The 27,625-nt window shown below is 37.9% G+C and overlaps 1 protein-coding gene across 1 annotated transcript in view; it reads left to right on the plus strand.

The window, feature by feature from the left end:
* Positions 1–27,625, plus strand: part of LOC127222464 (sodium channel protein type 3 subunit alpha) — a 105,901-nt gene that overhangs the window by 66,945 nt on the left and 11,331 nt on the right. Inside the window, exons 18-22 of the mRNA XM_051184560.1 lie at positions 1,815–2,285; positions 12,745–12,865; positions 13,989–14,143; positions 15,205–15,378; positions 26,304–26,426. Coding sequence (XP_051040517.1) covers positions 1,815–2,285; positions 12,745–12,865; positions 13,989–14,143; positions 15,205–15,378; positions 26,304–26,426 — 1,044 coding nt within the window. The remainder of the gene's footprint in view (positions 1–1,814; positions 2,286–12,744; positions 12,866–13,988; positions 14,144–15,204; positions 15,379–26,303; positions 26,427–27,625) is intronic.

Genomic DNA, 27,625 nt, shown 5'->3' on the forward strand with positions numbered 1-27,625 from the left:
TCTGTGACAGTGGGATAAAACTGGCACGTCGTGGAGGACATGAGGATGGGAGGTGCAGGTGCATTTAATGCATGTTTGGGGGTTGTAAATGCTACATTTACTTTTTTTTTCTTGTCCAGAAAATGTATTTTCTTGTCAAGGCTAACTTACCCTGATATTATTTTTATATGATAATCTCTTTAAGGCCTACAAATACAACTATTTTATACTGAAATGGCTTTTTACATGCTCATAACTCACATTGTTTTATTTAAAGGTGTGGGTTAGGCACAAATTTGGATGACAAATTTTAATGAAACAAAAAATTATACTTTAGCTGTAGGGTACAAATTACTGTAGTGTAGAAAATATGTTCTTATCTGAATTTGCTTTATTAAAAGAAAATAATTTATTGTATTCTGAGTAATTATGAATAACATGTATGTGTGTCCGTACGCACATGCATAAATAGAGACAGAGACAAACACACAGATGATAGATGATAGGTAGACAGACAGACATCTAGATGATAAAGACAGATGATACAAAGCAAATTTAAAATACTTTTAGCCATTACTTAGAATCTAGATGAGAATGAGTAAATAAATATCTTTAGTTGTGTCCCCATTGCTGACCCCACCTAGCTCTAAATATCACATAAATGGTCCCAGTTAACCACAGTGGATGAAAGTAATAGACTTGAATGCAAAAGAAATATTCGTGGGGAGAAGGGTGACGGATAGGTGTAGAAGTGGGGTGGAGGCTGGGAGTAGTCAGTGTATATTGTGTACAAGCATGAAGTTGTCCAAGAAGAGAAATATTAATTTTAAAATTCATTAAAATGCATTTCAGTACTTAAATTCCTGAATCACATGCAGATACAGCAATTGTCTATACAGTCATACTAGGCCTTCCCTTTGAAGGGTACATTTCAAATAATACTCAAAAGAATGATAGTGGGATACATGTACTTTTCCCCTTAAAGTGGTAAATTAGAGAGCCCTCGATTCTGAATGAAATATGATGTACAGACAGGAAACCACCCAGGGATCCTGCTTTGCGTTTGTCCTCCTGCCACATGAAGAAATTTAGTAATTACACTTTAAGCTAAAAATATCCCTGTACATAATTTCCTTTGAGAGCAGACATCCTGAGTTATCACTGTATTATCCTCAGATCACAGGTACTCTCTGCTGTGAGTCACAACAAACTCTACAAAACCAAAGAGAGAAGGGATTTTCATTATATGAGTCTCGCTAACTCTTGGAATATTTTAAAGTTTTCTCTACCCTCTGTGCTATTTAGACACCTAAATTTTAAAGTGGGAAGTATGCAAATTGCTATATCTGCTATTGCAGTTTGTAGCCACCAAACCAAAGAAATCTGTTTCTGCTATATATTGTTTTTGTACAAATCAGTAGATTACTGAATGTATTATATGAACACATGAAGCTAGGCGTTCCATAGACAAACTGGTAAGAGGAAATAAAATAGTGAGAAATGAAAAATACCTTTTTTTTTCTTGTGACAAGAACCACTGTAAGTGGGACTTTGTCTTCTCACTGGTGAGTCTCGATAGATGTTATCGAAATCTTTACATTTTCCTGCTATTCTCCATGGAGAAGGGTGCCCACATTACCATTTGCCTGTTTGTTACCACAGGTAGACTTATCATGCCCTTCAAATGGTGTGTGATTTTAATGTGGAGTCCCATGCACGCAAAGCATTCAAAAGAATTTGCTAAACCCACTGAAGCAAAGATCTGAACTCCCTGTCCACTTAACTAAGGCACATTGCAGTATTAACATGGAACTTCTATGCCTTTTTTCATTTAGGTTCTGAACCTCTTTCTGGCCTTACTGTTGAGTTCCTTTAGCTCAGACAACCTTGCTGCTACTGATGATGATAACGAGATGAACAACCTTCAGATTGCAGTGGGAAGGATGCAGAAGGGAATTGATTTTGTGAAAAACAAGATACGGGAATGCTTCCGAAAAACCTTTTTTAGAAAGCCCAAAGTCATAGAAATCCATGAAGGCAACAAAATAGACAGCTGCATGTCCAATAACACCGGCATTGAAATAAGTAAAGAGCTTAATTATCTTAAAGATGGTAATGGAACCACCAGTGGTGTAGGTACCGGAAGCAGTGTTGAAAAATATGTAATCGATGAAAATGATTACATGTCATTCATAAACAACCCCAGTCTCACTGTGACAGTGCCCATTGCTGTGGGGGAGTCTGACTTTGAAAATTTAAATACGGAAGAGTTTAGCAGCGAGTCAGAACTAGAAGAAAGCAAAGAGGTAAGTGTGCCTTTCAGTCCAGGCTGCATTGTTTGCAGAATCCATGCAGTATGGCTTCTTTGAATTGCTTTGAGGTGCTTTATCAAAAGGTGTTGATGGACTGGGCATGTAGCTCAGGGTAGAATGTGTAACATGCATGAGGTCCTGTAGTACCCAACACCACTTACAAAAAGAAATAAACATTGTATGGTAATGTTGTAACATCATGAGAAATTGGTAAATTCATTAAAGTATAGCCTTCCACAGAAAATCACCATCTGAGTAATTACAATGTTCATTTTCTTGATGACTTGAAAGCCTGATTTAAAACATAACCCTAAAAAAGAGAGAAAGAGAGAGAGATACTACTTAACACATTTTGCCTTTCATTAGATATTCTTTTTTTGAAAAATCAACAAACTATATTTTAATGGTGATCGTGCCATCATTGTGAAAGTTTTATATAGTCTTTACCAACTTTGAGTGTTTCGTTGGCATAATAGAGTACATTATTTATGGAGGTCCTTTGTTTCCAAGGAAGGAACAAACAGCACTTATTTTTTTCCCTGTTAAGGATGAGCAAAGCTATGATATGTTCTATATTAGTTTGAAAATACTGAGGACTAACACTTGAGGATAACAGTGGAACTGCAGATGGAAAATTTACTCTCCTGCTTTTAGCTGTTAGAATGAAATAAAAAGGAAAATATTCTTATGCTCTATGATTTGAACTCTAATGTCAAGAGCTTAGTTAGTGGCATTACTTCAATTAAAATATTTTACTATTATTTATTCATGGCCCTTGGACTTAACAGCTGGAAGTTAATCTAGCACAGATGGAGTTATAAGAGATATGCTTTAGCTTGAGGTCATAACATCTACACCATAGGAATCAGAGGAATGATGTTTGACTTTGTGAATTCTCTTGGAACTTTTGAAAGCCAATATACCAAGATAATTTGGTCTAAAAGTCCTTATAGGCAGTTTATAAAAGCATTACAACTCATAGTGTCCTCGTTCTTTGCATATTTTAGAATATTTCTCTTTTTTTATATGTTAGAATTTTTCTTAAAAAACTAAGAACCACAAACAAAATGAGGTAGGAATGTTCAGTTTCAGAGTTGCACTGATAGTATGCATAGCACATCGAATTTACATTGCTCATCCTAGAAGACTAAGAATCATTTTAAGGCTTTATTTCCCATCACCTGGCACAGATTGATTTAAGAAAAAAAACTAAATATCTAGCAGGCATTCACTGACCACTTTGTCCAGTTTGATTAAAGACAGACTCAATCATAGGTTCTCAACAAACTCATAAAATGACTTTACGGGACTGTGATAAATTCTTAGATGTTTAAGAAATTGAAGGGCTAGTAAATGAGAGAAGATTGAAATAGGCCTCCTATTTGGTCACATTAAACAGACATTATTCTACAAAGGGAGAGCCAGGACTGATAATGAATTCCTACTACCAAGGTGGGTAAAGAGTGGGAGACAGTGCAAGGGGTATGTTGGTGTGTTTGGGAGCTTCAGATTGTTGCACTTCAGAGCTTGGAATGGGATGCATGCCCATGGTCAGGAAGGAGTATTCTGAAACACAGAATGCAATTTGAAAGGGTACCTCAGGAACATTTGATATTAAAGTGCAAAGCAGGTTAGACTGAGAGATAATGGATATTATCTTGCACATTGTTATAGCAATGAAATTCTGGGCTTAAATAATAGGGAACTGAGAGTAATTGGCAATTTGTCAGACTGAAAGAGTCTGAGGAATCTGAAAAGTGGTGATTCTACTGTCTGAAATGGTCTTTTGAAAAGGTTACAAGGTTTGTGTGCAAAGACTTCAATTAGGGATTTAAGTTTTGCACTTCACACACATGGATTCTGCTCACTGGGTTTCAGTGATCCTCTAATCAAAAACATCACAGAAAAATGTGTCTACTGAATAGATAAATATTGTTTTCCTGTTCTTCCCTGGTATGAGAGTACTGTGGAGGTTATAGGCATGTTCTTCCAATGCCAGGCCACTTTAAATGCAGGACATGTACATCATCCCATTGGTTGGGATTTTGGTAGAGTCCTGGAACTGATCCCCTGTGATTGACAGGAGATGCTTGGGCTGAAAGTAACATTGTTGGTCATGGTGAGAAGTCAGCACAAAAAGTGGATCAGATAGTGAAGGCCTTTAAATTATTTGGTTCCCTGAAAATAGGAGAGGCCAAAGAAATCATTATAAGCCCAAAATAGAATAAGGTTAAAGACACAATTTCCCAACTAGCCTAAGGTCAAGAAAAGACAGCAAAGCTTTGCATTAATAGCAGAAACTGATGACAGGGGATTATGAAGAACAAATATCTCCATTTGCTTCTGCTAAAAAGCTGGTTTCAATATATTTTAAAACCTGCAAAAGATCCACAGATACTTCTTTTTAATGGCTTAAACATCATAGAATATTAAGACATAATTCTTCATCGTCGATTCCTGGAAAATATTTGTTTCCTAAACAGAAATTTGTTATTGGTTAATTTCTATAATTCTATACTCTTAAACCTAATTTTGAGTGGATGAAATCTAATTACAGAAGTTAATGAAATTTTTTCAAATCTATAAATGTTAGTGGGAAATCATCAAAGTAAACATAAGCTTACATATATTTTTATTCTTGGTTAAATTTTGGAATGACCCTTAGAAGTAATGTTAAATATTGCTAGCCATGTGAGGCTGGTGAGATGGCTTAGAGATTAAGAGCACTTACTGCTCTTACAGAGGACCTAAGTTTGTATCCCAGCACCCATGTGATAGGTAACTCCTGTCTGTAACTCCAGTTCCAGGGAATCTGACAATTTTAAGGACTCCCAAGGCACTGCGCATACATAGTACACATCCATAAGTGCAGGATACACATTAACATATGGAATATAAAATAAAGAAAAATATATTGTTGTGAAGATGGGTGGGTAGGGAGATGATGGAGGAGCTAGGAAGAGCTAGGGGGAAAGGGAAAGAATAGGTTCAAAATTCATTGTTCTAATTTCTCATAAGTAAAAACATTATGCATGTTACTTGAAATCAAGTTCTGTTTAACAAACAATACAGTTTACATTTATTCAGCAATAAATTTTATGTGGATGAAACATTTAAATTAGCACCCCAGAAACTTATCCAAAAGCAATAGGAAAATACTCATATATGCTTACACATAGCAAATAAGATAGAACTTTAAAAAAAATTTTTAAATGGTATATCTAACATTGCAGGACAGATTTAGATTAATTCTGCCTAAGTATAACGTTGGTCTACCTCACACATGCACCAATATGAACACACTCACACACACAAGCATACACACACACACACACACACACACACACACACACACACACGACATTTTGATTAAATTTTCCTAGTTTCTTGACCACACCAGAAGGAAAACAATTAAGTGCATTTTGGAGAGCATGTAATATCCTTTGGCTTCTCTCACAGACTAAGCAATCATTAGGCTGAACACAACAGAGTTTTATTACATTTATCTTTAAAAAATAAAATTATTTCAGAACTGCATTCATTTTCTTCTTTTACATTAGGTAGCAAACTAGCCAGCCTAAATGGTTTGAAAACCCTTCCTAATAAAGTATTTCCACTCATTTCTGTAATGAAATATGACTGGTAACTGCAACCAGAGATAAATAATCCCTGAAAGTGTTCAAAAATATAGGTGTAAACTCTAATGTTTTATATATTATTGAATGTGTATTCCTAAATGTGTTCATTGTATGTGTATGTACGTACTACTTAGATAAACAGAGTGGTATAGAAACAAATCCAAAGCTCTGCATGAAGAAAAAATAAAGGCATGGATGTTAAAATACTGATTTTTTTTTTTTTTATCTTAAGAAACTCTTAATTCTGCGAATAGTGTGGCAATCTCTAATGTACAGTCTTGGTTTTTTTTTTAATGGTTTTAATGTTCTCATAATTATTATTTAATTTAGTGCTTAAAAGATTACTGACTTATCTTCCCAAAGGAAAGATTTATAATAAATGCACATAATGATCATATTCTTAGCTGAATTCCAAATTCAGTCTAGCAATATCCTATTGTGACCTTCACTTCTGATCGTTCTTACTTCTCACAGGCGTGAGACCAAGCTGGAGCTGTCAAGAAGGCCGCTCTGGTGTTTTTTTAAGCAGCCAGAGGCTGGAGGCACCACTTTTACCCAGGTTACCAAAGCAAGTTGTGCTCACACAGTCACTTCCTAAACGGATTTTGACTGGCCTGCATGCTCCGCAGCTATATTCCTTCCCCGCTGTGGCAAGGAAGTGTGAGGCTGGCCCAGCTGCTCTCTGCTGAAGCTTGTGACACATCACGGCATGGTCAAGCGAGATGGGCAGTCCCAATGTCATAGTTAATTCTGCCAATGGGCTTTCCACATTAGTCTTTTAGATTTTAAAAAGCAATAATTGCATGCCCGATAAGATTTATCACGATATCAATTTTAAAGATATTAGAAATGCTTACAGTTAGATATAGTCAAGGACTTAAGAGAGCATGCATATTTTTAATTTTTTTTATTTCATTAAAATAAGGCCACAACTTTTTTTTTTTTTTTTTGTTATTGATGATTCAGCCCTTATATGCAAACCGTGCCACCAAAATAAGCATCAAGGGGCTTTGTGTGTGCGTGTGTGTGTGTGTGTGTGTGTGTGTGTGTGTGTGTGTGTGTGTGTGTATGTGTGTGTGATAGTACTGCCATTTTCAAATCATTAGATTCTGTTCAATGGATAGCCCTTTCAACTGAACCCGTGCTCCCGTGCTCCAGGTGAAAGTTTGTGTTCATGCTTTCAAAGGCTCTGTGAAAACATAGGACAGCAGTGAGATATTGGTGAAGACAGGTGTTAATCTGAACATGAACTTGAGCACCATATATCTTGGACTTTGAATAGTTAGAGGATTTTTTTTCTCAGTCAAGCATCTGAAAACACACAGTCATCACCACGAAGTGGGCCAAAAGAAGAGCTCATGCTGTGAGTAGGAAACACACGCGGCATCTTGATCAGTAAGGCATTGCTCTAATGCACTCATTCTCTTTGACTGGTATTTCCCTGGTCTACCCTAGACAGAGTGCAAAAAAGAAATATAAAATGGTACTTGGAGCTTTTACAGCTTCTGATGGTTGGTGGTAGTTTTATGAGGAGCAGTATCATCTCCTGAGATGACCTGACTTATGATCTCCTTTGGCTCTCTGGGCTAGCTAAATCTTTACTCTCCTGACTCTACTTCTCCTGTTGGTACCAGTACTTCTGGTCTTAGCCAAGGGCAGGCTCTGGGAGGAAAACTACCCAGAGGCCAATAATCTATTTCAAATTTAGATTTGTGAAGTTTAATTTATACACACATTCTTCTGTATTAATATTCAGCTGGTGAATACAACCATATCAAAAATAAAATTTTTCATGCAAGCTAGAAATTTGCTGGTGCTTAGCAGAATAGAATGAAACAAAGTTGAGAAGTTGTGGGTCTCGTGTTTATTGTAAGGACTCTTGTTTCCGAAGATTTTGTGGAGAGTCTAAAGAATAGGTGTTTATCTGAGGTCCTGAGCATTGGACCAATTGGAGAAAAAAGCACTATGTTGTTTTCAGACGTTGATAGGCAATGGGAAAAGGACTCTAGCTTTCAATCTCTTGCCTGTGTCCTTCAAACAACCTCTCATGCGGCAGAGATTGGTGTGTGAATGGCCACATTAACCCATCTGGACCTTTAGGAACTGTCTTGGTATTTTTCTGCAGAGGAAACCCCAATTAAGTCTGGTTCTGATGGAAATATTTGTCTCCCTTATAGAGATAAGTGGCCTTTCTCTGATGCTTTCTCAATGCCCTTTGACTCAGTCTTCACCTACCATACAATTATTTTCCATTTTACATACCATGCTTTTATGATAGCTATTTTTACATAAAAGGAGCACTCGGGGTATTGTTTGTTTAACATATGTCAAGGAGAAACGAGATGATGGCAGTTTGTATTTTTTAACCACTCAGTAAGTGGTTGAAGAGAGTTACTGGTGTTAGTCATGTCTTCTTGCAACAATCGGCCCCAGTATATGTTTGCTTATTGTTCATGTAAAGTGTTTTAAATCAGGATATGGATTTTCATATCCAAATTATTAGACCAAGGCTCTCAAAAGACTTTCTTTGTCTACCTGTATGATAAAAACCAAGATTTTTGAGAGTAATGGCTCAATTTTTTGAGGCAATCTGTAATGGCTGAATCTTTTATTTTGTCTCTTGAACCATACAGCAGTTTCTAAGAGTCAAACATTTGAGCGCTGATTGAAAATTAAAAGAAATGTGAGCGCATTTCAGTGGAAGTAGGCCAGTTGCTAACATTCTCATTTATCTCTGAAAGTTCCATTCTATTATTTAATTGGATAAAATCTTGAGAGCACTGTTCTTCATAAGAAGGAATTGCTCTAGAAAAATCACATGATCGGAAGAGGGGGAGGTTCTCAATGCCTGCTTTGGTTGCTAATTCTGTCATTCTCTGTTGAGATAACTCATTCCTCTCAGAGTGTGGTAGCTGTAGTTAACCTTCAAAGTGTCATTATCAGTACCATGTTCGAGAGCATGGTTCTTGGATCAGTGAGCAGCTTCCACAGCATTGCGCCAGGCTTCTGCTATAGCCAGGCATGTTTTCTGTGGCTGAGTTCGGCCTGGAGAATGTTGCATCTTAAAACCTGCTTCCCAGTGTGCATTCATAGAGCATAAGCCATCATCCCTCTGTAGACTCAGCAGTCTCTACAAGGGATGGAAGACTCTAACTTGAAGGGCAATGTAATATTGGATGGGTTAAAGAGAAAATAGTACAAGAAAACAAGACTGAACTTGTACTATATGGTTTTATTTGGAAGTTTTCTGTTGTTATGCCTATATTTCCAGATATGCTTATTTGTTTTAACTACCTCAGAAAAGTATTAACTTTGGCTATTTAGAGTATTCATGTAATTTTTTAATATGGTAAATTTCATTTCTGGTTTCTTTGCTTTTTTGATATCACTGTAGTATCACAACTCTGGCAATATAAAAGAAAGTAAGTTTTCCTTTGTACTTATCATCAGTCACTGCTTTTAAATGAATCATATACTTTTCAGTTAATCTGGTAGTCATTTTGGAATAGCGATAAGAATTTAACCCTTTTCTAGAGTATGAATTCTATAGTGTTTTGTATGTAGATTATTTGTACTGTAATGATGTGTGGAATCAGTATCGGTTGAGTTTATAGAATACAAAGCACTTAATTTTCTAGAATGTAAATTAGTGATTTTAAAGTGCAGGTGTGAATTTCTTCATGTGTCCAGCGACTCAAGAATACCAGATAGTATATTGGGCAATTGATGTCACTTAGTCAGAACTCAATTCATGGTTTCAATTACTATGTAAGTAAAATCGCTACCTTTGAAGTTTCCAAGTAGTTTACACAAGATGTTCATAGTTTCATGGAATAAAGTATTCACACTTTCTTATGACCAAAATCTGACCTAAGAGGTTCAAACAGTGTTGTAGTCTTGCTCACCAATGACACCTCAGCACAGCTGACATGTGAAAGCTGATCTGTGCCAACCCTCACAGAGAAGAAGTCTATTAAAAACCCTAAGATAGACACTAGTACACCATCATTCTACTTTGGTTTGTGAAGGTCCTAAGGACTTGTAAGAAGCCCTCTGAACATTCTGTGGGAAGCTTCCCAGACTGAAGCTTAAGAAGTTTAACAACCAGAAAACATCTTAAATAAAGGAGTTTTCCACCCACTTAAGTTTTGCTCTTTAGACAAGAATGGAAAGAGGACAAGGGCTTTTCCTCACCATTGTAAAGTCATGATAAAACTCAGAGCACTAGGAGATAGAGTGGACTAATGGAACACTTTTCTCCCTACTCTAAGATCCAAAAGTATTATCTCTAGGGCTAACTGGACATAGATGTTATGATATCCAAGCTTGTTGGTATAACCATATATTTATCATCTTAAGGGAACACAAGAGCAAAATTATATCAGGAGGTTCACACTAGTCAAATGAGACATCCATGTTAGTAGTTAATATTATCTGTGCTAAGAGGCACTATTTTAAATATTTGTATTTAAATACAAGATGCCAAAGTAGCATAGGTGAGATAATTTAATTGAAAATTAAACATGGTGCCATTGGTAAAATAGAAGTAAAGGGTAAGTATATTTTCTAAAAATTTTACATGAGAAAGCATATATACATGTATTTTGTACATAATACTTATAATATTCTCCCCTTAAACTTCTTCATTGAAAGTCTGCTGATATTATAGAAAAACACTTTGAAAATATGTTTTTAATATTGAAGCATTTATATTCAATAAAAAGAATTTTCTAATATAGACTTCATAAAAATCAATTTATTCACATAATTTATCAGAAAGCACATACAAATTTATCTAAACATCATAATTCTCTCTATAAGAGTAACATAAAATGCATTCATTTACTCACTCTTCAGGAAAGCAACATAAAGATTTAGTATATATTCCCATGTTTGGTTGATTTATTTCCTATATTTGATCATTTGATATACAAGAAGTATGTGTGCTTGGTCTATATGTGTAAGTATATGTATGAGAGTGTTTTTTCTCTCTCTCAATACTCATGCACATGTATAAATGGGCATATTTGGCCAAAGGCAATAAGTGTAATAGGCTAAATGTAGTGTGAATTTGACTGAGACACTCATGTAAGGAAGAATTCACGGAGGAGGTGGACCATGACCGTGATCAAAGAATATTATTGAGCCTGGTTAGCCAAGAGGAAAATGATTAAAATGAACCTTTTCGTGATCAATCTCTGAAACCAACGATACTTTGGTTTCTTATCAGTACTGTTTACCTGTTTGTGCAGTGGTGTAATTGCACTCACTCATCAAAAACCATAGCATTCACTCTATCAGCCACTTGTGAAGCTGAGTTGCTGATACCAATTATTCAGTATTCCCTTCATTACAACAGAAGCTGCTACAACTATTCCAAGTGGCAGCTTTCTTAGGCTTTTCCTTTTTTAAGAATAAAAATATCCTAGTTGAAATAAGCAGAAACGTTCTGTCTCAGCTTTCCCACATTTCCAAAAGTAAAGGAATGTGATGGCAAAATTTAATATTCTGTAACAATCCTAAGAGTCATCAGCCCACAGTGACTAGGTATCTCCCTGCTTCTCTATGCTTGGAGGGTCTATATATTGAATTACATTTTGACTGAAAGCTATTTTCTTTATATACTTAGTTGGGTATGGCTAATGTAGCCTTCACAATAACAACACAGAAAGCACAGTACTAGCATCACTCTTAAACTTTAGCTCACATCACAAAACACTAAAATCATATTGGCATTGGAATTTCAGATAAGCCAGGAATGATGAGCCAAATTTCTCCCAAAAGAACTTGTGTTAAGGGAGTCATTTAGGCCTTTTTAGAATAGCACATTAACTGTTTCCAAAGGCCAGCGCAGTGTGACCCAAACACTTAGCCACTGAAATTAATGGAGCTTTGAAACCATTAGCATGTCTGTGAGCTTCCCTTCCACCCTAAAAGCTTTACATCCCCTGAGCCTTGCTATATGTCATGCCTTTGCCTCAGTTTTCATAAAACATTGCACATTCGTGATGTCTTCCCACATGATCTCAGAAAATGCATTAGATATTTATTCTGACAATATTAAGGTGGCTATTCTTGCCATGTGTCATGTCACAATGATTTATTTAAAGGGAAAATTTACAGCCTGATCATACATTGCATTCAGAATGAGCTCCTAATAAAGATTCCAGACAATGTCATTTGTGGAGAAATTTCCATTTCATTTAGAATTCTTTGGCAAGTGTTGAATTCATTTATGCAGTTCAAAAAAGAATGAGAGGGGGAGATCCATCATTTTCTGCTAGTAAAGTAGGGAGAAAATTATGTAAGCTAGAGAAAATATAGCTCAAATCTGAGCCATAATGAGTGTGATTGATGTTAACCTGTAGCCCTGCCTTGCTAAAATTACAGAAACATGGACAGTACTTGGAAGCAACTGACAGTGTTCTTTGCCCTCTGAAACTTTCCATCTAAAGAGGTGGGAGTTGTGATCTGGTTTGATGCCTTTAGTTAAAATACTCATTAGTAGATGTGAGCATAATCAACCTTGTGAGACTGACTTCTTGATGTGGCTGGAGTACTCACAGTTGTTTGAACACTGCATCAATGCACAAGTGAAGATTCTAAAGCAAGTCTATCTGTCTTTCCACATCATCTACACTAACCACTGTCCTTTCTGTCTGAAGAGTTGAGGTTTCTCATGTCAATGTCACTAGTGCATCATCATCAATGGTGTCACATATAGTCAGTGCCATTTCCCACATGTGACAGAGTGTCTCCCAATTGCTTGATTAAAAAGGAGGAGATTCACATCTTTGACATGGCTTTGTTTCCAGAAATTAAATGCAACCAGTTCTTCTGAAGGAAGCACAGTTGATGTTGCTCCACCCCGAGAAGGTGAACAAGCTGAAATTGAACCTGAGGAAGACCTTAAACCAGAAGCTTGCTTTACTGAAGGTAAAGAGATTCTAACATGTTGAAATGCCCCATCTTTACAGAATCTGGATAGCTGTTATTTAAAAGAAACATGTAAAGAAATGGTAAGGCCATATTTACTTTTGTTTTCCCTGTTTCCTCCAACAACTCTGTCTTAAATTGCCTCAGATCTTCAATTTCCAGACTAGACTACAATAGTGATCATGTCTGGATGAATGAAAAAGTGTGCTATGTGCATATGTTGTTTTCATTGTTCTGTTTTGCTGTTGGTGTCTATATCCTCCAGAATATAATAACATCTAAGATGTGTGGCATTCTGCAATGTCATAACATTCACACAGCGATCCCTTCAAAATGTGCAGGGAGTGGGGTAACTTTGTTTATAGATGCTGCAATGATTATAACCCATTTCTCCCAGTTTCATATTTGGTTAACTTATGCTCTGGACAGAGGAGTGGAGATGGTGCTCTTGTAGAATGTTGGCATGCTACCATGCCATTCTAATAGTGATCAACTCATCTTGCACAGAAATCAATAAAGGTTTATTGACTCATTGTGATTGTAGTCAATATGGCAAGTAGTAGCTAAGAGAGAGCAATAAATTAGACAGAAACTAGAAATCATATGAAGTCCTAGGAAGCAGAGAAGAACTGCAAAGTGAGTCATAGGTGTGACTAAGGAAAGCACTAATGCCGAATATAAATTAGCTTGAGAAAACTAACAGTGACTGACACCTGGGATTTTCTGCCCTTGAAAAGAAGGGAGTAAAAACCCAGGGTCACATGGAATTATGAATAAAAACTTGCATATCTAGCTTTTCTTCCAAACTACTAAGATGAAAAAATGACTCTGTTTTCCCTAGTGGCCTCAAGGTACAAAGATTTCTAACTTGCATTAAAAAAAAATAATAATAACATTTTAACTCAAGCGAATGTACAGAAATTCCATAAATTCTAAGTCTGTATGTTTAAGTATGTCTCCTTAAATTGAAGAGTGTTGAAACAACAATAGTCAATAAAGCAGCCAGTTACCTATAAAATGATGAACTGGAATTGGGGTGAGGAAGATGTAAAAACATGTTATTTTTTCATATTAATGATCGAAGTATAATTTTCTTAATTTGTTGTATTAATGGTTTTTTTAGGGTGTATTAAAAAATTTCCCTTCTGCCAAGTAAGTACAGAAGAAGGCAAAGGGAAGATCTGGTGGAATCTGAGGAAGACTTGCTACAGCATTGTGGAACACAATTGGTTTGAGACATTCATTGTCTTCATGATTCTTCTCAGCAGTGGTGCTTTGGTAAGTGAATGTGGACTAGCGAGGACCAGGTTCGAGGGAAGTAACTGACTCTCTGGAAATGCTGAAAGTGCCCACTCAATCTTGGATTCCAAAGAATAGGTGTTTCTGTGCCATGCATGAGTGGGAAGTCTCCACAAACTTTTGTTCAAAGCAAGTCAGAACCATGTACAGCAGGCATTTTCTTTGGACACCAGTTCACAAAAGATGACATGGAAACTTTTATTTAATTATAAAAGCCTGGCCAGTGGCTTAGGCTTATCCTGTTAGTCCTTATGACTCAAATTAGCCCATATCTTTTAAGCTACACTTTTTTATGTGGCCCAGTTACCTTCACTCTGCACTCTCTATCCTGCTTCCTCCCCATCTGCCTGGAGACCTCCTTCCTTCTCCCCAGAGCTCTCTCTGTCCAAAAGTCCCTGCTATAATCATGGCCAGCTATTGACCATTTAGCTTTTTATAAACAAATCACAGTGACACATCTTTACACAGTGTAAAGGAATATTCTCCAACAGCCAGGAAGCAATCAGAACTAACTTCATCTCTGGCGTTTTCTCACCAGGTATTTTTCTCGGGGATACACCATTTGTAAAGACATTCCCCTGGCTGTGCCAGCATCCCAGTCAAATGTCACACAGTCTGTCTTAATGACTACTAATGGATTATCTGTGTGTCTTGCTTTCTTTAAGTTCAATAAACTTATTCTCTGAAAATGAGCAATGGAATCACAGAAAATATTGTTGGAATGCTATCCAATCCTATCCCTTATGAAATGAATAGCTCTAGTTCACCTTCCATGAGCTGACACATGTCTTTTTGCTGTGACTGATATAGATACTTTTGGCTGAAAAGTAGAGATAAAAAGCACATATGCAATCACTAAAGATGTTGATATTCCTCTGCCAATATTCCTCAGCTAGCTTTGGCCTTTAACTTCTGTCTGATTAAAAAAAAAATTGTGTGATCCTAGATGTTGGTTGGTTCTTGATATTAAACTAAAAATATTTTTTAAGTATTTTAAGTAAGCAGGCTATTAAGGTAAATAAAGCTGGCTTGATTCACAGGCCTTTGAAGACATATATATCGAGCAGCGAAAGACCATCAAGACCATGCTGGAATATGCTGACAAGGTCTTCACCTACATCTTCATCCTGGAGATGCTTCTCAAATGGGTGGCCTATGGGTTTCAAACCTATTTCACCAATGCCTGGTGCTGGCTGGACTTCTTGATTGTTGATGTGAGTACCAGAGATGATTTCTAAGAATTAAAGAATGAGGTACCATAGTTCTTATATTTCTGTGATTGAGACCTTGTTTCACTCATTCTGATGTAAATGTAGAGATTTTAAAAAATCTACAATAATATCCACAATGAGGAGTAGCTCACATGCAAGAGTAGAGGAAGTGTCCCAAATACAGAAATGGTAAGAAAAAAATACACACGTGGCGTCTGCTCTGTACCACAGGCAGACAGTTGTGGTTTTATCATGTAAGTAAGTCTGTTAGCTGATGGATTGGATCTGAGCAATTAGCTTATTAATAGATGATTTAAAAATCTCCAGGGGACATGGTCATGATAGACTGGTATGGGGGCAGGAAACTGTGAGATTTTCACTTTAAGTCCCAACTAAAGTACTTCTTATTGAGTAACAATAAATTGACTCCTGTACTATATTCCTTCAGCCACATATCTGTAGAAACAATAAAATGTCCCTATGTTTTTGAATCAGTAGTTGGGCAGCCCAGTAACCAGTGAGATACGTACCATGCAAAGAGTAAGACAAAGGTCTTCTCTGACTGATCTGGGGTGAGTGGTGAGAGGAACACCACAACATGAAGTCTGGCCTGGAGGCTATTTTATCTTTTGGGTCCAAATAATGGAGGCACAGTATAGAAAGAACAGTGAGCTGGTGTCCTGTAGCCTGTGATGTCTCACTGTTTAATGCCATACAGTGTCCAAACCGTATTCTCTAGATATGTCCTAGCACTCAATGTTTAGCTTAACACTTGCAGTATGAGTCAGTGATTACTGTATGTGGTCATCCGCTCAGTATAGCAATTTTAGCAAGACCGGGTCTGTCCAGCTACTGTTGTCTTTCTTCTCACATACGCTCACTCGTTCTACAGGCAAAAGGAAATCTTCCATTATTTTTCTTTTAATACACCAGTCTCTATGCCTAGTCTTTCATGAATAATAGTCTTTAACTTAGGTTGTCCTGGAAATCACTGCACAGAAAGAAGTTTAATGTTCTTCATTGTGTAGCTGGAATGTATCTTTAAAGCTGGCCTTTATTGTAACTACACATTAGGAAACTGAAGTTTAAGTAATTTCCCTGAAATCACTACTCATCACAAAGCTAACACTGTGTCCAAATTTCTTGATTCTCACTTCTTTTGCCTTCTACAGTTCCTTGTCACATATAACAATCATTTACTAATGCTGTACCACATGGATTTCCTTTACTTAAAAAATAGAAGTATAGTGTAAAACCTTCTCAAGGCCAAGGGCTTATACCATATTTAAAATAAGTAACATAGATATTATGGCATCGTCTATTGAGTAATATTTAAAGGAACAAGACAATTATGCCAAAATTATTGGTCTTTTATTGAGTAAAAAGTTACCAGATTGGAACTGATTAGTTAAACCCTTCTGTTAGAAAGATTCTTTGCAGGTCTGATGGCCCTTGAACCCCAAATAAACACACAGATGCTATATTAATTATGAAACTGTTGGCCAATGACTAGGGATTCTTAATGGCTAGCTCTGTCTTAATTATTAACCCATTTCTATCAATCTATGTATTGCCACGAGGCAATGTTTATGCAAGCATAACATCATTCATCAACAAACTTATCCTCATCACTTGTAATTATAGACATCACAAGCAAACGTAATCATTCTCACAGCCAAATCAACACTTCAAATCCAGGGTTGCACTTGATTAAAGAGGATGTGCCCATTAACAAAGAGACACTGTGATTTGTTTTTTTAGCATAAGTAACATGCAGTGTGATTTTGTTGTAGTCACCTTGAAGGATCAAAGAAACAAATAAGAAGAGATCACATGATTCAAATTACTCATTTTTTTTAAAGAAACAAAAATAGTGTTTTCAATGTTTATGGGATTATTTTGTGGAAAGCAAGACTTGTAAGTATCACATAGCACTCCCCAGTGATTTGTATTAGACTTACCCTTCACCCAGAGATGAGCCTTTCGGTCATCTTCTCACTATTACAGACAGACAAAACTGCAATGATCAGCATGCATTTTCATATCAGGAGAGCCCTGTGACTTCTCCAATCAAATATACAAAGACCCACAAATTTGCTATAAAAGCCTCAGACTAAGTGTCCTGTGATGTAAATCCCCATTTTTACTGGTGGTGAACAGTGTGTGTATGTGGTGTATGGGGGGGACTTATTCTCATGTTCAGAAAGCAAATTGAGGCTTCTACCCACTGTTTCCCAGTTTGTGTCACTAGTAATGAAATAAGCAAACAACCAAAGATGAAACAGAATAAAGAATGGAGAGAACATTTACTACAGGACAAAGTGCACATTTAAGAGGGGATTGTGGTTATCTGAAGACAAAGGTGCAAGGATGTGGCTGTAGCTTACAGAATTTATCTAGCATGAATGGGGTTCTTCATTGGGTATGAGTGGCAGAGATTTGGATAGCTCCTTCTGGCAAACTTTAAAGGGAAAGAATTATCAGGTAAGGCAAGAAGATTTGGAATTCTAGGAATGCATTGGGTTACTGGGTTAACCCTTTGTTGCCTTAATTTTTTCTGAGGGGGCACAGACAAACATCAGATCACCTATGGGGACACTAACAGCAGACTAGATTATGATGATTTCATTAAAGTTCAACTTGATACTAGTGAGTTCATTGGGTTTTCTTACAGAGCACAGGTGAGGGGTTTTAAACAGCAGCACACACACAGCAGCAAAGTCCCACCACCTCATGGAGACTGCATGGTAGAGCCTGCTTTCAAGTAACCTTGTGCTTTTTAGATCCCCTCAAATCCCTTAGAGCTGTGAGAGGGAGGGAACAGAGAAAGGAAAGCTGGAGTCTCAGGTGAAAGTTCTTTCTCAGGTGAGACCTCCCTTTCTCCTTTTACTGTGGAGGGAGTGTCATTACCACAGGCCCTTCAACTATTGCCATGGTTACCAGGGGCAAAGTCCAATAGTACTCCACTGTACCCAGAGGAAAAAGCACCATACAACATCTTATTTTTCTTGCCCTTACATGTTTTCTGATGACATCACATGAATGAACAGAACAGATAGTTTTGCAAGTGTAAAGATACAGACATCTTATTATAATGAAGCAAAGGACAGTTAGTGATCTTCTAGGCTTCTAGATGGTTCCAGGTGGTTTAGTATGGTTTTGCTCTAATTCAGCTCTGAGATTACCAGTCAATTACCAGTCTTTGGTATGCAGCTGGCATACCAAAGACAGAGAGAGAGAGAGAGAGAGAGAGAGAGAGAGAGAGAGAGAGAGAGAGAGATTCTTCAGGACTGGGGAAATGGCTCAGTGTTTAAGAGCACTGGCTACTCTTCCAAAGGACCCAAGTTTGATCCCAGCACCCCCATGGCAGCTCAAACTGTCTGTAACTCCAGTTCCAGGAGATAAAGTACCCTCACGCAGACATACACTCAGGGAAAATACCAATGCACATAATAATAAATCTTTAAAAGACAAGATTCTTCCTATTGTCACAGGACAATTTGGAGATCATTTCTTTATCTCATTAATAATAAAAAATAAAAACTGAAAATAAAGCTCAAGGAGAAATTAATTTTTTTCATTTTTTATTAATAATTTTTTTATTTTACATATTGACTCTAGTTCCCTCTCCTCCCCATCCTCTCATTCCCCTCACTCCTTCTCCCATCCCATTCCTCACCCTCTCCACAGGGAGGGTGAGGCCTTCCAGGAGGGATCATCAAAATCTGTCAAGTCATTTGGAGTAGGGCCCAGGCCCTCCCTCCTGTCTCTAGGTTAAGGGAGTATCCTCCATGGGGAATGTGCTCCCAAAGTCCTTTCATGCACCAGAGATACATCCTGGTTCCACTGTTAGAGGTCCCTTAAACTGCCCAGGCCTTCTAATTGAAGCCCATGTTCAGGGGATCTGACTTGGTCCAATGCTGGTACTAGAAGGGGAAACTATGATATGATGGCATATAAATTAGTTATCAATCTCATTATCAGGGAAGGGCATTTAAGGTAGCTTCTCCACTTTTGCTCAGATTGATAGTTGGGGTCATCCTTGTAGGTCTCTAGAGTCAGTTTTCTCTTCAAACCTATGATGGCTCCCTTTATTATGGTATCTCTTTTCTTGCTCTCCTCTATTCTTTCCCTGGCTCAATCTCTCTGGTCCCACATGTTCTCCTCTCCTCCCCTTCTCTTTCTCCTAACTCCTTCTACACTCACTGCCCCTTCCCCAGCCCCCAATATGCCCAGGAGATCTTGTCTCTTTCCCTTTCTGTGGGGGACCTTGTATGAATCTCTTAGGTTCCTCAAGGAGAAATGTATTACTCTCTCAGAGAACTACAACAGGGCAGGCAACTGTAAATCCTGGATCTTTCCAGCAGGAGGAGATGAAGAAGAAGAAAAACACTGTGGCATTTGTAAGAAGGCCTGGGAAAAAGCTTTACAAGAAGAGTACGAAGGCCTTGAATGCCAGGGAGAGTGTTCCCAGCCCTTGACCAGTATATGAAAAGGGGAAAAGGAAAAGAACGAAGTTACACTTGGTTTTTTTCAGTTGAAACTCAGAAAAGCAGAGAGGCCACGTGACAGAAAAGCCACACATCAGCCTTGTGGAAGCTCTTCAAGTGGCTGAAGCCAAGGCTTCTGGGGAGATAAGTGCATTATCTCATTACAGAAACAATTATTCTTCTCACCTCTTTGGCATGGCTTTAAGTGAATCAGCCTCCATGAGAGGAGATCTCCTGGCCAGGTGATTGACAGGCCCATCTGGATTAACTCTGACAGGGGAAAACAACAGTATGTAATGTGCTAGTCTTTGGAGTAGATCACAATGTTATTTTCTATGATGTTAAGTCTCCACCCAAGACCAGAGGAATAGTGCATTCTCTTGGCTAGGAGCAAATAGCTTTCCCTCAATGGGACTCTACAGAGTTCTGTATCCATCCTCAATGGCCTCTAAGTATACTGTAACAGTCTCCTCTTCACTCTAATCACCTTGGGATGTATACCTGGCCTCAGGGTTTACAAACAGGATACACATCTTCCTACATTTGCTATTTTTTTTTACCCAAACATGAAAATTGGGATGTTTTTCCTTTTAATTCAAAGTAACATTTAAAAAAAGTTCCATGAGGGGGAAAAAAAGCTTTTTCTTTCTTTCTTTCCTTCTCTCTTTTTTATTTTTGGTATTTTTGAGAAAGGGTCTCTCTGTGTAGCCCTGGCTGTCCTGGAACTTTTACTTTCAACTAAATTCTGGTATAGTAGGGAAAGAGACAAAACAAGAATAACAATTATCTTTTCAACATAAAAAAGGAGCTTAGGCTATAACAAAAAGTACAAAGCATGATTTAGTATGTATAATAAATTATAAATATACAATAGTATTATAATATAAAATTATGTTATATATCACATATGCAATAAATTGTAAAACATAGTTTTGTGTATATTGTATATTATAAAATGTATAATTTGGTATATATAGTAAATTATAAATATATGTAATTGTATATATATATATTTCTACCACAAAAATTCAGAAATCCACTTGCAGAGTGTTCACCAGAAAGAATTATTGTTTGTCTGAGAAGGAGTTTTAGTCACATCTTCACAGGTAGCTTGCAAACAGGATGTTCATTTAATCTAGAAAGATGAGAAATTAGATCTCCCTAGTTCACCACCTGTGACTAGGACAGAATGAAAGTCATTTCCTGTTTCTGGACAAGCTCAAGAACTAGAACTATTAGTTCTGAAGTCCCTGCTCCTAAACCTATCTAACCTGTTCTCATCCTATGTACCCAGCAAGCTGGAAAATATCTTGATAAACCACATGCCACTCCAACACTTTCACATTCTTCACTGGAAAACCTCAATTCTGTGGTGATATATTACTTATGATTTATTAAAGCTTGTCTGAGGATTCAGAAAGCAAAATCAGCCTCAAGCTATAGAGATCAGGCAGTGGTGGCACACACTTTTAGTCAAAGGACTCTGGAGACAAAGGCAGATGGATCTCTCTGAGTTCAAGGCTACCCAGGGCTACGCAAGGTTGAATCAGGTTAAAAGAGTAACAGAGCTCACACCTTTAATCCCAGCGGCCAGAAGCTAGGAAGTGGTGGTACACACCTTTATTCCCATTTTTATATGTCATCACACAATTGCAGGAGGCAATGAAGAAGTTTGGTTGTGTGACAGGGCAACTCAAGCAGAGTGGATTATGGATCTACATTCTGATCTCTTGAGCAAGTATACATTTCACTCTTGGCACTGAAGGGAATACTTGCTTCATGTCTCTCTCTTACACTGCTGGACAGGGTAGATGAAAGCCAGCAATAGTATTCAGTCTTCGTGTATACAGACTTGCAATGTGTACCTCAAGGCATCTAGTGGTTCTAGGTCCAGAGCCTTGTGAGTGTTCATCGAAATGCTTTCTTCCTCCTGTAGACACATGGGTGTCTCTGCTGCTTTTCCTTTGAAGTGATCCACCATGTATTAACTTAGTGTGTTCATTGTTCTTTCTTTTGTGAATTTCATCCAGATAGGGAGAGTAGGTAAGTACTTACTGAAGAGATAGGTTAAAATTTAACCTATCTACATGTGTTACTATTTGGCTAACGAGGGAGCCACCATAAGAACTTAAGGCAGGAGGCAGAAGCTGATGCAGATGCTCTGGAAGATTGCTGCTTACTGACTTATTTCCCCACCTTCTCCCCCACATCTCCCATGGCAGGGTTTCTAAGGAATGCTGAGTTCAGGTTTCTGTTTACCTGATAATAGTTCTTCTGTTTCCTCACTAAGAATCAGCCTGGTTTGGGGCTGGACCATCATATTAGGACGCTGTCAGCAGAGCTGCTATTTTGGGAAGATCTGCTTTGTGACATAACACCACCCAAGCACCTTTCCATTGAGTCCCAGGACCAGCTTGGGAATTAGTGCAGCCCACATTCAAGGGGTGTCTTCTGATCTCAGCTAACCCAGCTAGAAAGAAAAATCTCTCAGAGCATGCCCAAAAGACAACCCAATCCAAACAATTCCACATGGAATCTCTCTTCCCATGTGATTTTTAGATTGTATCAAGTTGACAATTTAACCATCATACCCCGTCTCAAAGCATTTTAAGTCATCCTTATTAGTCATTAATTTTTTTAAGTATCCAATCAAAATTAAGTAGTTCAAAGTCTCACACCTGTAGGGTGTCAGGACAGTCTGGCTTTGATACCTGACACCACATTGATCACTGGGGTTGATGTGACTAATATGGCTGGCTATTTAATTGTCCCCTTCCTCCCAAAGCTGTGCAGTGGGTGGAAGAGAATGACCTTCTCCAAAAAGAAGAGGGGCAGTGTTCAGTCAAGGGTGTACCAGGAACTGAGATCCCCTGTTAAAACATTCTAGACAAGTGTCTCCCCGACCAAGATCCAAGTTCCCTATATAAAAGTTTTAGTAAGTTAGTAGAAAAAAATAAATCAATCACCTAATGTGATTATATTATTGTTCATAGTGGTTTCTTCTTGATTTTCTTGTGCTACTCACATCTAGTCACTATACAATGACTTCTCCCACTTTTTTTTATTATCATTTCATTTTCCACAAAGCCTTAAAAAACAGTATCAGTGATGAGAAGATTCTGTCATTCTAGTTTCACCAGGAATGTTTCTCAATTTTACCATTAAAGGGCATAAATACATTGTTCAACATTCTAAAAGGTCTTATATGTATTTCCTTTAATTATGGCATGTTTTGGATTGAGGTGTGTCATCAGAATATATGGAAATGATGCACGCAAGTTTAATCTACCAACTATTTATATTGAAATTAAGGATTTATGCTTACCCATTTTGAAGGGAAACTAACTCTTTCTGCATTGTTCATTAATGGGTCACAGACCTCTGGTGCCCTTCAGAACTATCATTCCCTTCTTCCAGAGGATTTTGTCGCCATGCACAACTGACACACAAGTGTAAAACTGTGTGATCACAGCCAAACAACCATGGGAAGCCTCTACCATGGATGTTTACTGTGTGGTGTGGCCTGTGCTCACGTTCCTGTAAATTCATATTAAGAATTCAGTTTGTTTGAGCTGGTTATCATCCTCTTTGTATACGTTAGCATGGAATGCTTCTTGCGATTTCTGCCCTGAAACTTTCATACTGAAGTAATAGGGAACTAAAGAAACAGTTTGGGCAGGGTTGTTTGACTTTCTTTTGAACACCCAGATCACAAGTAATAACATGGATACTTCTTATTAATTTAAAAAGCTTGACCTTTAGATTAGGCTTGTTTCCAAGTTGCTCTTATATCTTAATTAACTCATATTTTCAATCTATATCCTGCCATATGGCTCTTTTCCTTTCCTCAGTATGGCAGCTCCCACTTACTCCCAGTCTGCTGGGGACATTCACACATGGAGATTCTTCCTCCCATTTCTTCTCTCTGTCTGGAAGTCCCTCCTTCCCTCTCATGTCTATTAGCCATTCAGCTTTTCATTAAACCTTAGGCAGAGACACATCTCTTAAGGTGTACAAAAAGTTTATCCCACAACAGGACTGTGAGCCACTAACCACAGTAGGAAGAGCACCCATGCAAAAAGTCAAGTGTGGTTGCATCCTGGAACTCACTGGGCAGAATACTGCTAAGTAAGCTCCAGATTCAGTGTGAGCAACTGTCTCAATAAATAATACAGGAAGGCACTTGGACCTGCTCTACACACACACACACACACACACACACACACACACACACATGCACACACACGGAAATGAATAAGTTCCAGTGCTTTCATTGTGACTGGGTACAGGTCTGAAATTTTTGACCTCTAACTCCTAAGCTTCAGTAGAAGTTCAGATTTACTAAGAGCTTCTCAGGCAACATTGCCATTCTAGTTCAGAGTGAGCAAATGGCAATGATGTATCTAGCTTCTAAAGCCAAGACTTCCTATCCTCCCGGTACCCATTGTTTCTACACATGAGAAGAAAGACTGTTCCTTTCCTTTTAAAGTATGAGCTGATGTCTTTTAGGGTCATGAGGTAAGTGCAGCCACTTCCATTTAAAGCCCTGGTCTTAAATAAAGGGCTTGGCTGGGAGGATAAGAAGTCTTCAGGTGTTAGCTCCAGAAAAAAAAAAATGTTTAAAGTTGTTAATGTCTCCTGAGATAAAGGAATGAAGAACATAGAAGCCAATGGATTCAATAATAGCCTTTCCAATCTCCCTGATATTCTATAGCAGCAAGCCCAAGACACAAATAAAGAGCTTCATAAATAATCTTGTCACTGATCAAATTTAACATTCAAGTAATTTATTATTCTCTTAGACTTTATGTGTGAGTTAATGCTAAATCAATCAAGGAAGGGACAGTGGCTGCATTTGCTTTTAAAGTCCGTATGTCACCCTTGATGCCATGTGTGTTTGAGAAGAACATTGACTCCATCTTGCCTCAGAGTATCACAGGGAAAATTCACTTAGTCTCCCAATAGCTTTTTACACATAAAATTAAGCTCATATGACCTTAACCCATTGAATTAATGTAACAAAACAATGTTATTGAAGAAGAGGAAGGAGAAGAAGGAGAAGAAGAAGGAGGAGGAGGAGAAGAAGAAGTTTTACCCATACAAGGAATAAGAAAGTGGCATTGAGGTCATTGTGTGTGTTTTATGATTCCAATGAGGAGCTTCTTTTTTAAAAAAGTGGATGTAAAAGTTGAAATATGCTTTGATGTCAAATTGGTTGACTTGTAGCCTCCTCCAACTCCATCTCTTACTAGATGTGTATTCTGTTTTTTTTTGTTTGTTTGTTTGTTTTTGGGGGTTTTTTTTGTCTCTTAAGTTTTTTTCCCAATATTTAGATTTTCTATGTATAGGTGTGTTCTCCCTATATGTATACCACATGCATGCCTGGTACCCTTAGGAGGCTAGAAGAGGGCATTGGATCCCCTGAATCTGAAGTTACAGATGGTTGTGAGCTGCAGTACAGGTTCTGGGAATTGAACGTAGGTCCCCTAGAAGAACATCCTATACTCTTAACTGCTGAGCCTTCTCCCCAGCCCATTTTTTTCTCTTTCTCTCTTCCTTCCTTCCTTATTCCTTATTTTACTTTTCATCATGATGTATGTGTTCAGAGTGATGCTCTGCATCCTCACCATAGGTGACAATAGCAGTGCCTACTTCTGGAGACTTGTGAATGAAGGCCTCAAAGTATATGGAAAGAATATCAAGCCAAATTACTTCCCCTACCCTTATTTATTATTATTTCATGTTGCATATATTCAACTAAAATTCAACTTAATTATGAGCATCAGAAAAATGTGTGATCATTGTGAATAAGTATTGTATTACCAAAACTCCAATTCTGAAAAAAAAATATTTTCAGATAAATTTTCTCCTTACTAGTTCAATGCATTGTTGTTTTGAATTTTATAAATGATATGCTAAATTATCCAATGAAGTGACAATGGCTCCACTGTTGTATATCTAGCCAGACCATATTATATATGATAATAACAGAGTTTTATGCCCACTTAATACATTGCTTATATGATATAGACAGAGAGATTAATCCTAGTCAGCTTACCAGCCCTACCTGGCAAATATCTCTAGGCTTCACAATATATCTTACAATTCAGGAGAGAAGTTTTATTTGGTAGTGTTAATCAAAGGGATTGGACTTTTGAACTAAGCGCTGAATTATCAGTGATAAAAATACACATACTTTGCAAAGAAGCCTGTGGCATGACATCCCTCTAAGTGTTAACAAGTATAAGCAAGTAGCACATTTTGCTGTTACTGAAAGTACAGCTAGGGATGAGACAGCATCAGATGGTGAGGAAGATGAAGTCGGGAAGGTTATAGTCACATTTTAATTGGCAGTCACTCAAGAATGGACAGTACATGCTGTGCCTTTATCTAACAGTTAATTTGGTGGTAGACTAACAGTTTATTTTCCATCTACAGGTTTCTTTGGTTAGCCTGGTGGCCACTGCCCTCGGTTACTCAGAACTTGGTGCCATCAAATCCCTACGGACCCTGAGAGCGCTGAGGCCTCTCCGTGCCTTATCCCGCTTTGAAGGCATGAGGGTAAGAAGACTTAATGATGCTCTCTACAACTCAGAGTTTCAAGCAGCCAGTGACTCACAGACATAGTACTCTCCACAGAATTAGATAATTCAGGGCTAAAGCGGTTGAGAAGGGCAAGCCTTTCTTCTGGAAATTGCAGTTTATTTAACTGCACTCAGGAATTGAGACAGAGCAAATACCAGCATCTGGGGCTTGAGTTCACAGTTCATACCTGTCCCCCCCCTCTCCTGTGTCCCAACACACATACATACACACACACACACACACACACACACACACACACACATCTCCATGTACTGCTATTATTTTCATTGCTGAAGCACATTAGAATAACTATTGACAACATTCATCCTACCAGGACCTTCAGTAAATATGTTTGAGTCCCCAAAAAGTATCAGTAATATTTGTTAAGGCAATGCTTTATTTCTTGAATTAGTGTAAACCATTGCACCCAGCAAAACTGGTATATCCCTCACATCCAAATTGAGTTGTTAGGGTAATTAGCTTCATATTTCTAATAAGCCGGCTTTGCCTCACATATCTTTTAAGCACATGCTCTGGGAGAGGTTCAGATTTTCCACAGCATCAGCCTTGTCCTCCTCTGCTCTCTTCCTTTGCAAGTATATCTTGTCTCACCACAGAAAATGCACGGCTGCCACGCCTTCAGAGCTGCTTTGCACAAAGGCCAGCTTTGTTTAATGTGCTTTGCAAATGCACACAGATATTGAATTTCTTCAAGGCCATGGGGTTTTTATGTTAGGAGGTGGTTTGTTTGGGGCAATAAACCCCTTCAGCCTTGACTGCAGAATTTACTCATCGTGGAAAATGAAACCACCCTCCAGCTGCTCTCGCAGCACTGGGAGCAGAGATAGGCTTGGCCTGCCTGTCGCAAATTCTGATTCATTGCTTATGTTAAGAAATTCATAGAAATCTGTTCTAAATAACGATCTTCTTTTACTGCTGACATCATCTCAGGGTTTATCATTCTTTGTGGCTTCATGTTGATGGTTTATTGTATTTTATTCGTTGTTGAAGATAGATTTTTATCCTCATTATAATATGACCTGATCACAGTTCCCCCTCCTTCTCCTCTGTCCTGTTCCTCCTCCCCTCCCCTCCCACCTGGATACACCCCTTTCTGTCTCTCATTAGAAAACAAACAGGCTTCCAAGGAACAATGACAAAATAAGACAGAAAAA

This window comes from Phodopus roborovskii, unplaced genomic scaffold, assembly GCF_943737965.1.
Source record: "Phodopus roborovskii unplaced genomic scaffold, PHOROB, whole genome shotgun sequence".
NCBI classification, from domain to species: Eukaryota; Metazoa; Chordata; class Mammalia; order Rodentia; family Cricetidae; genus Phodopus; species Phodopus roborovskii.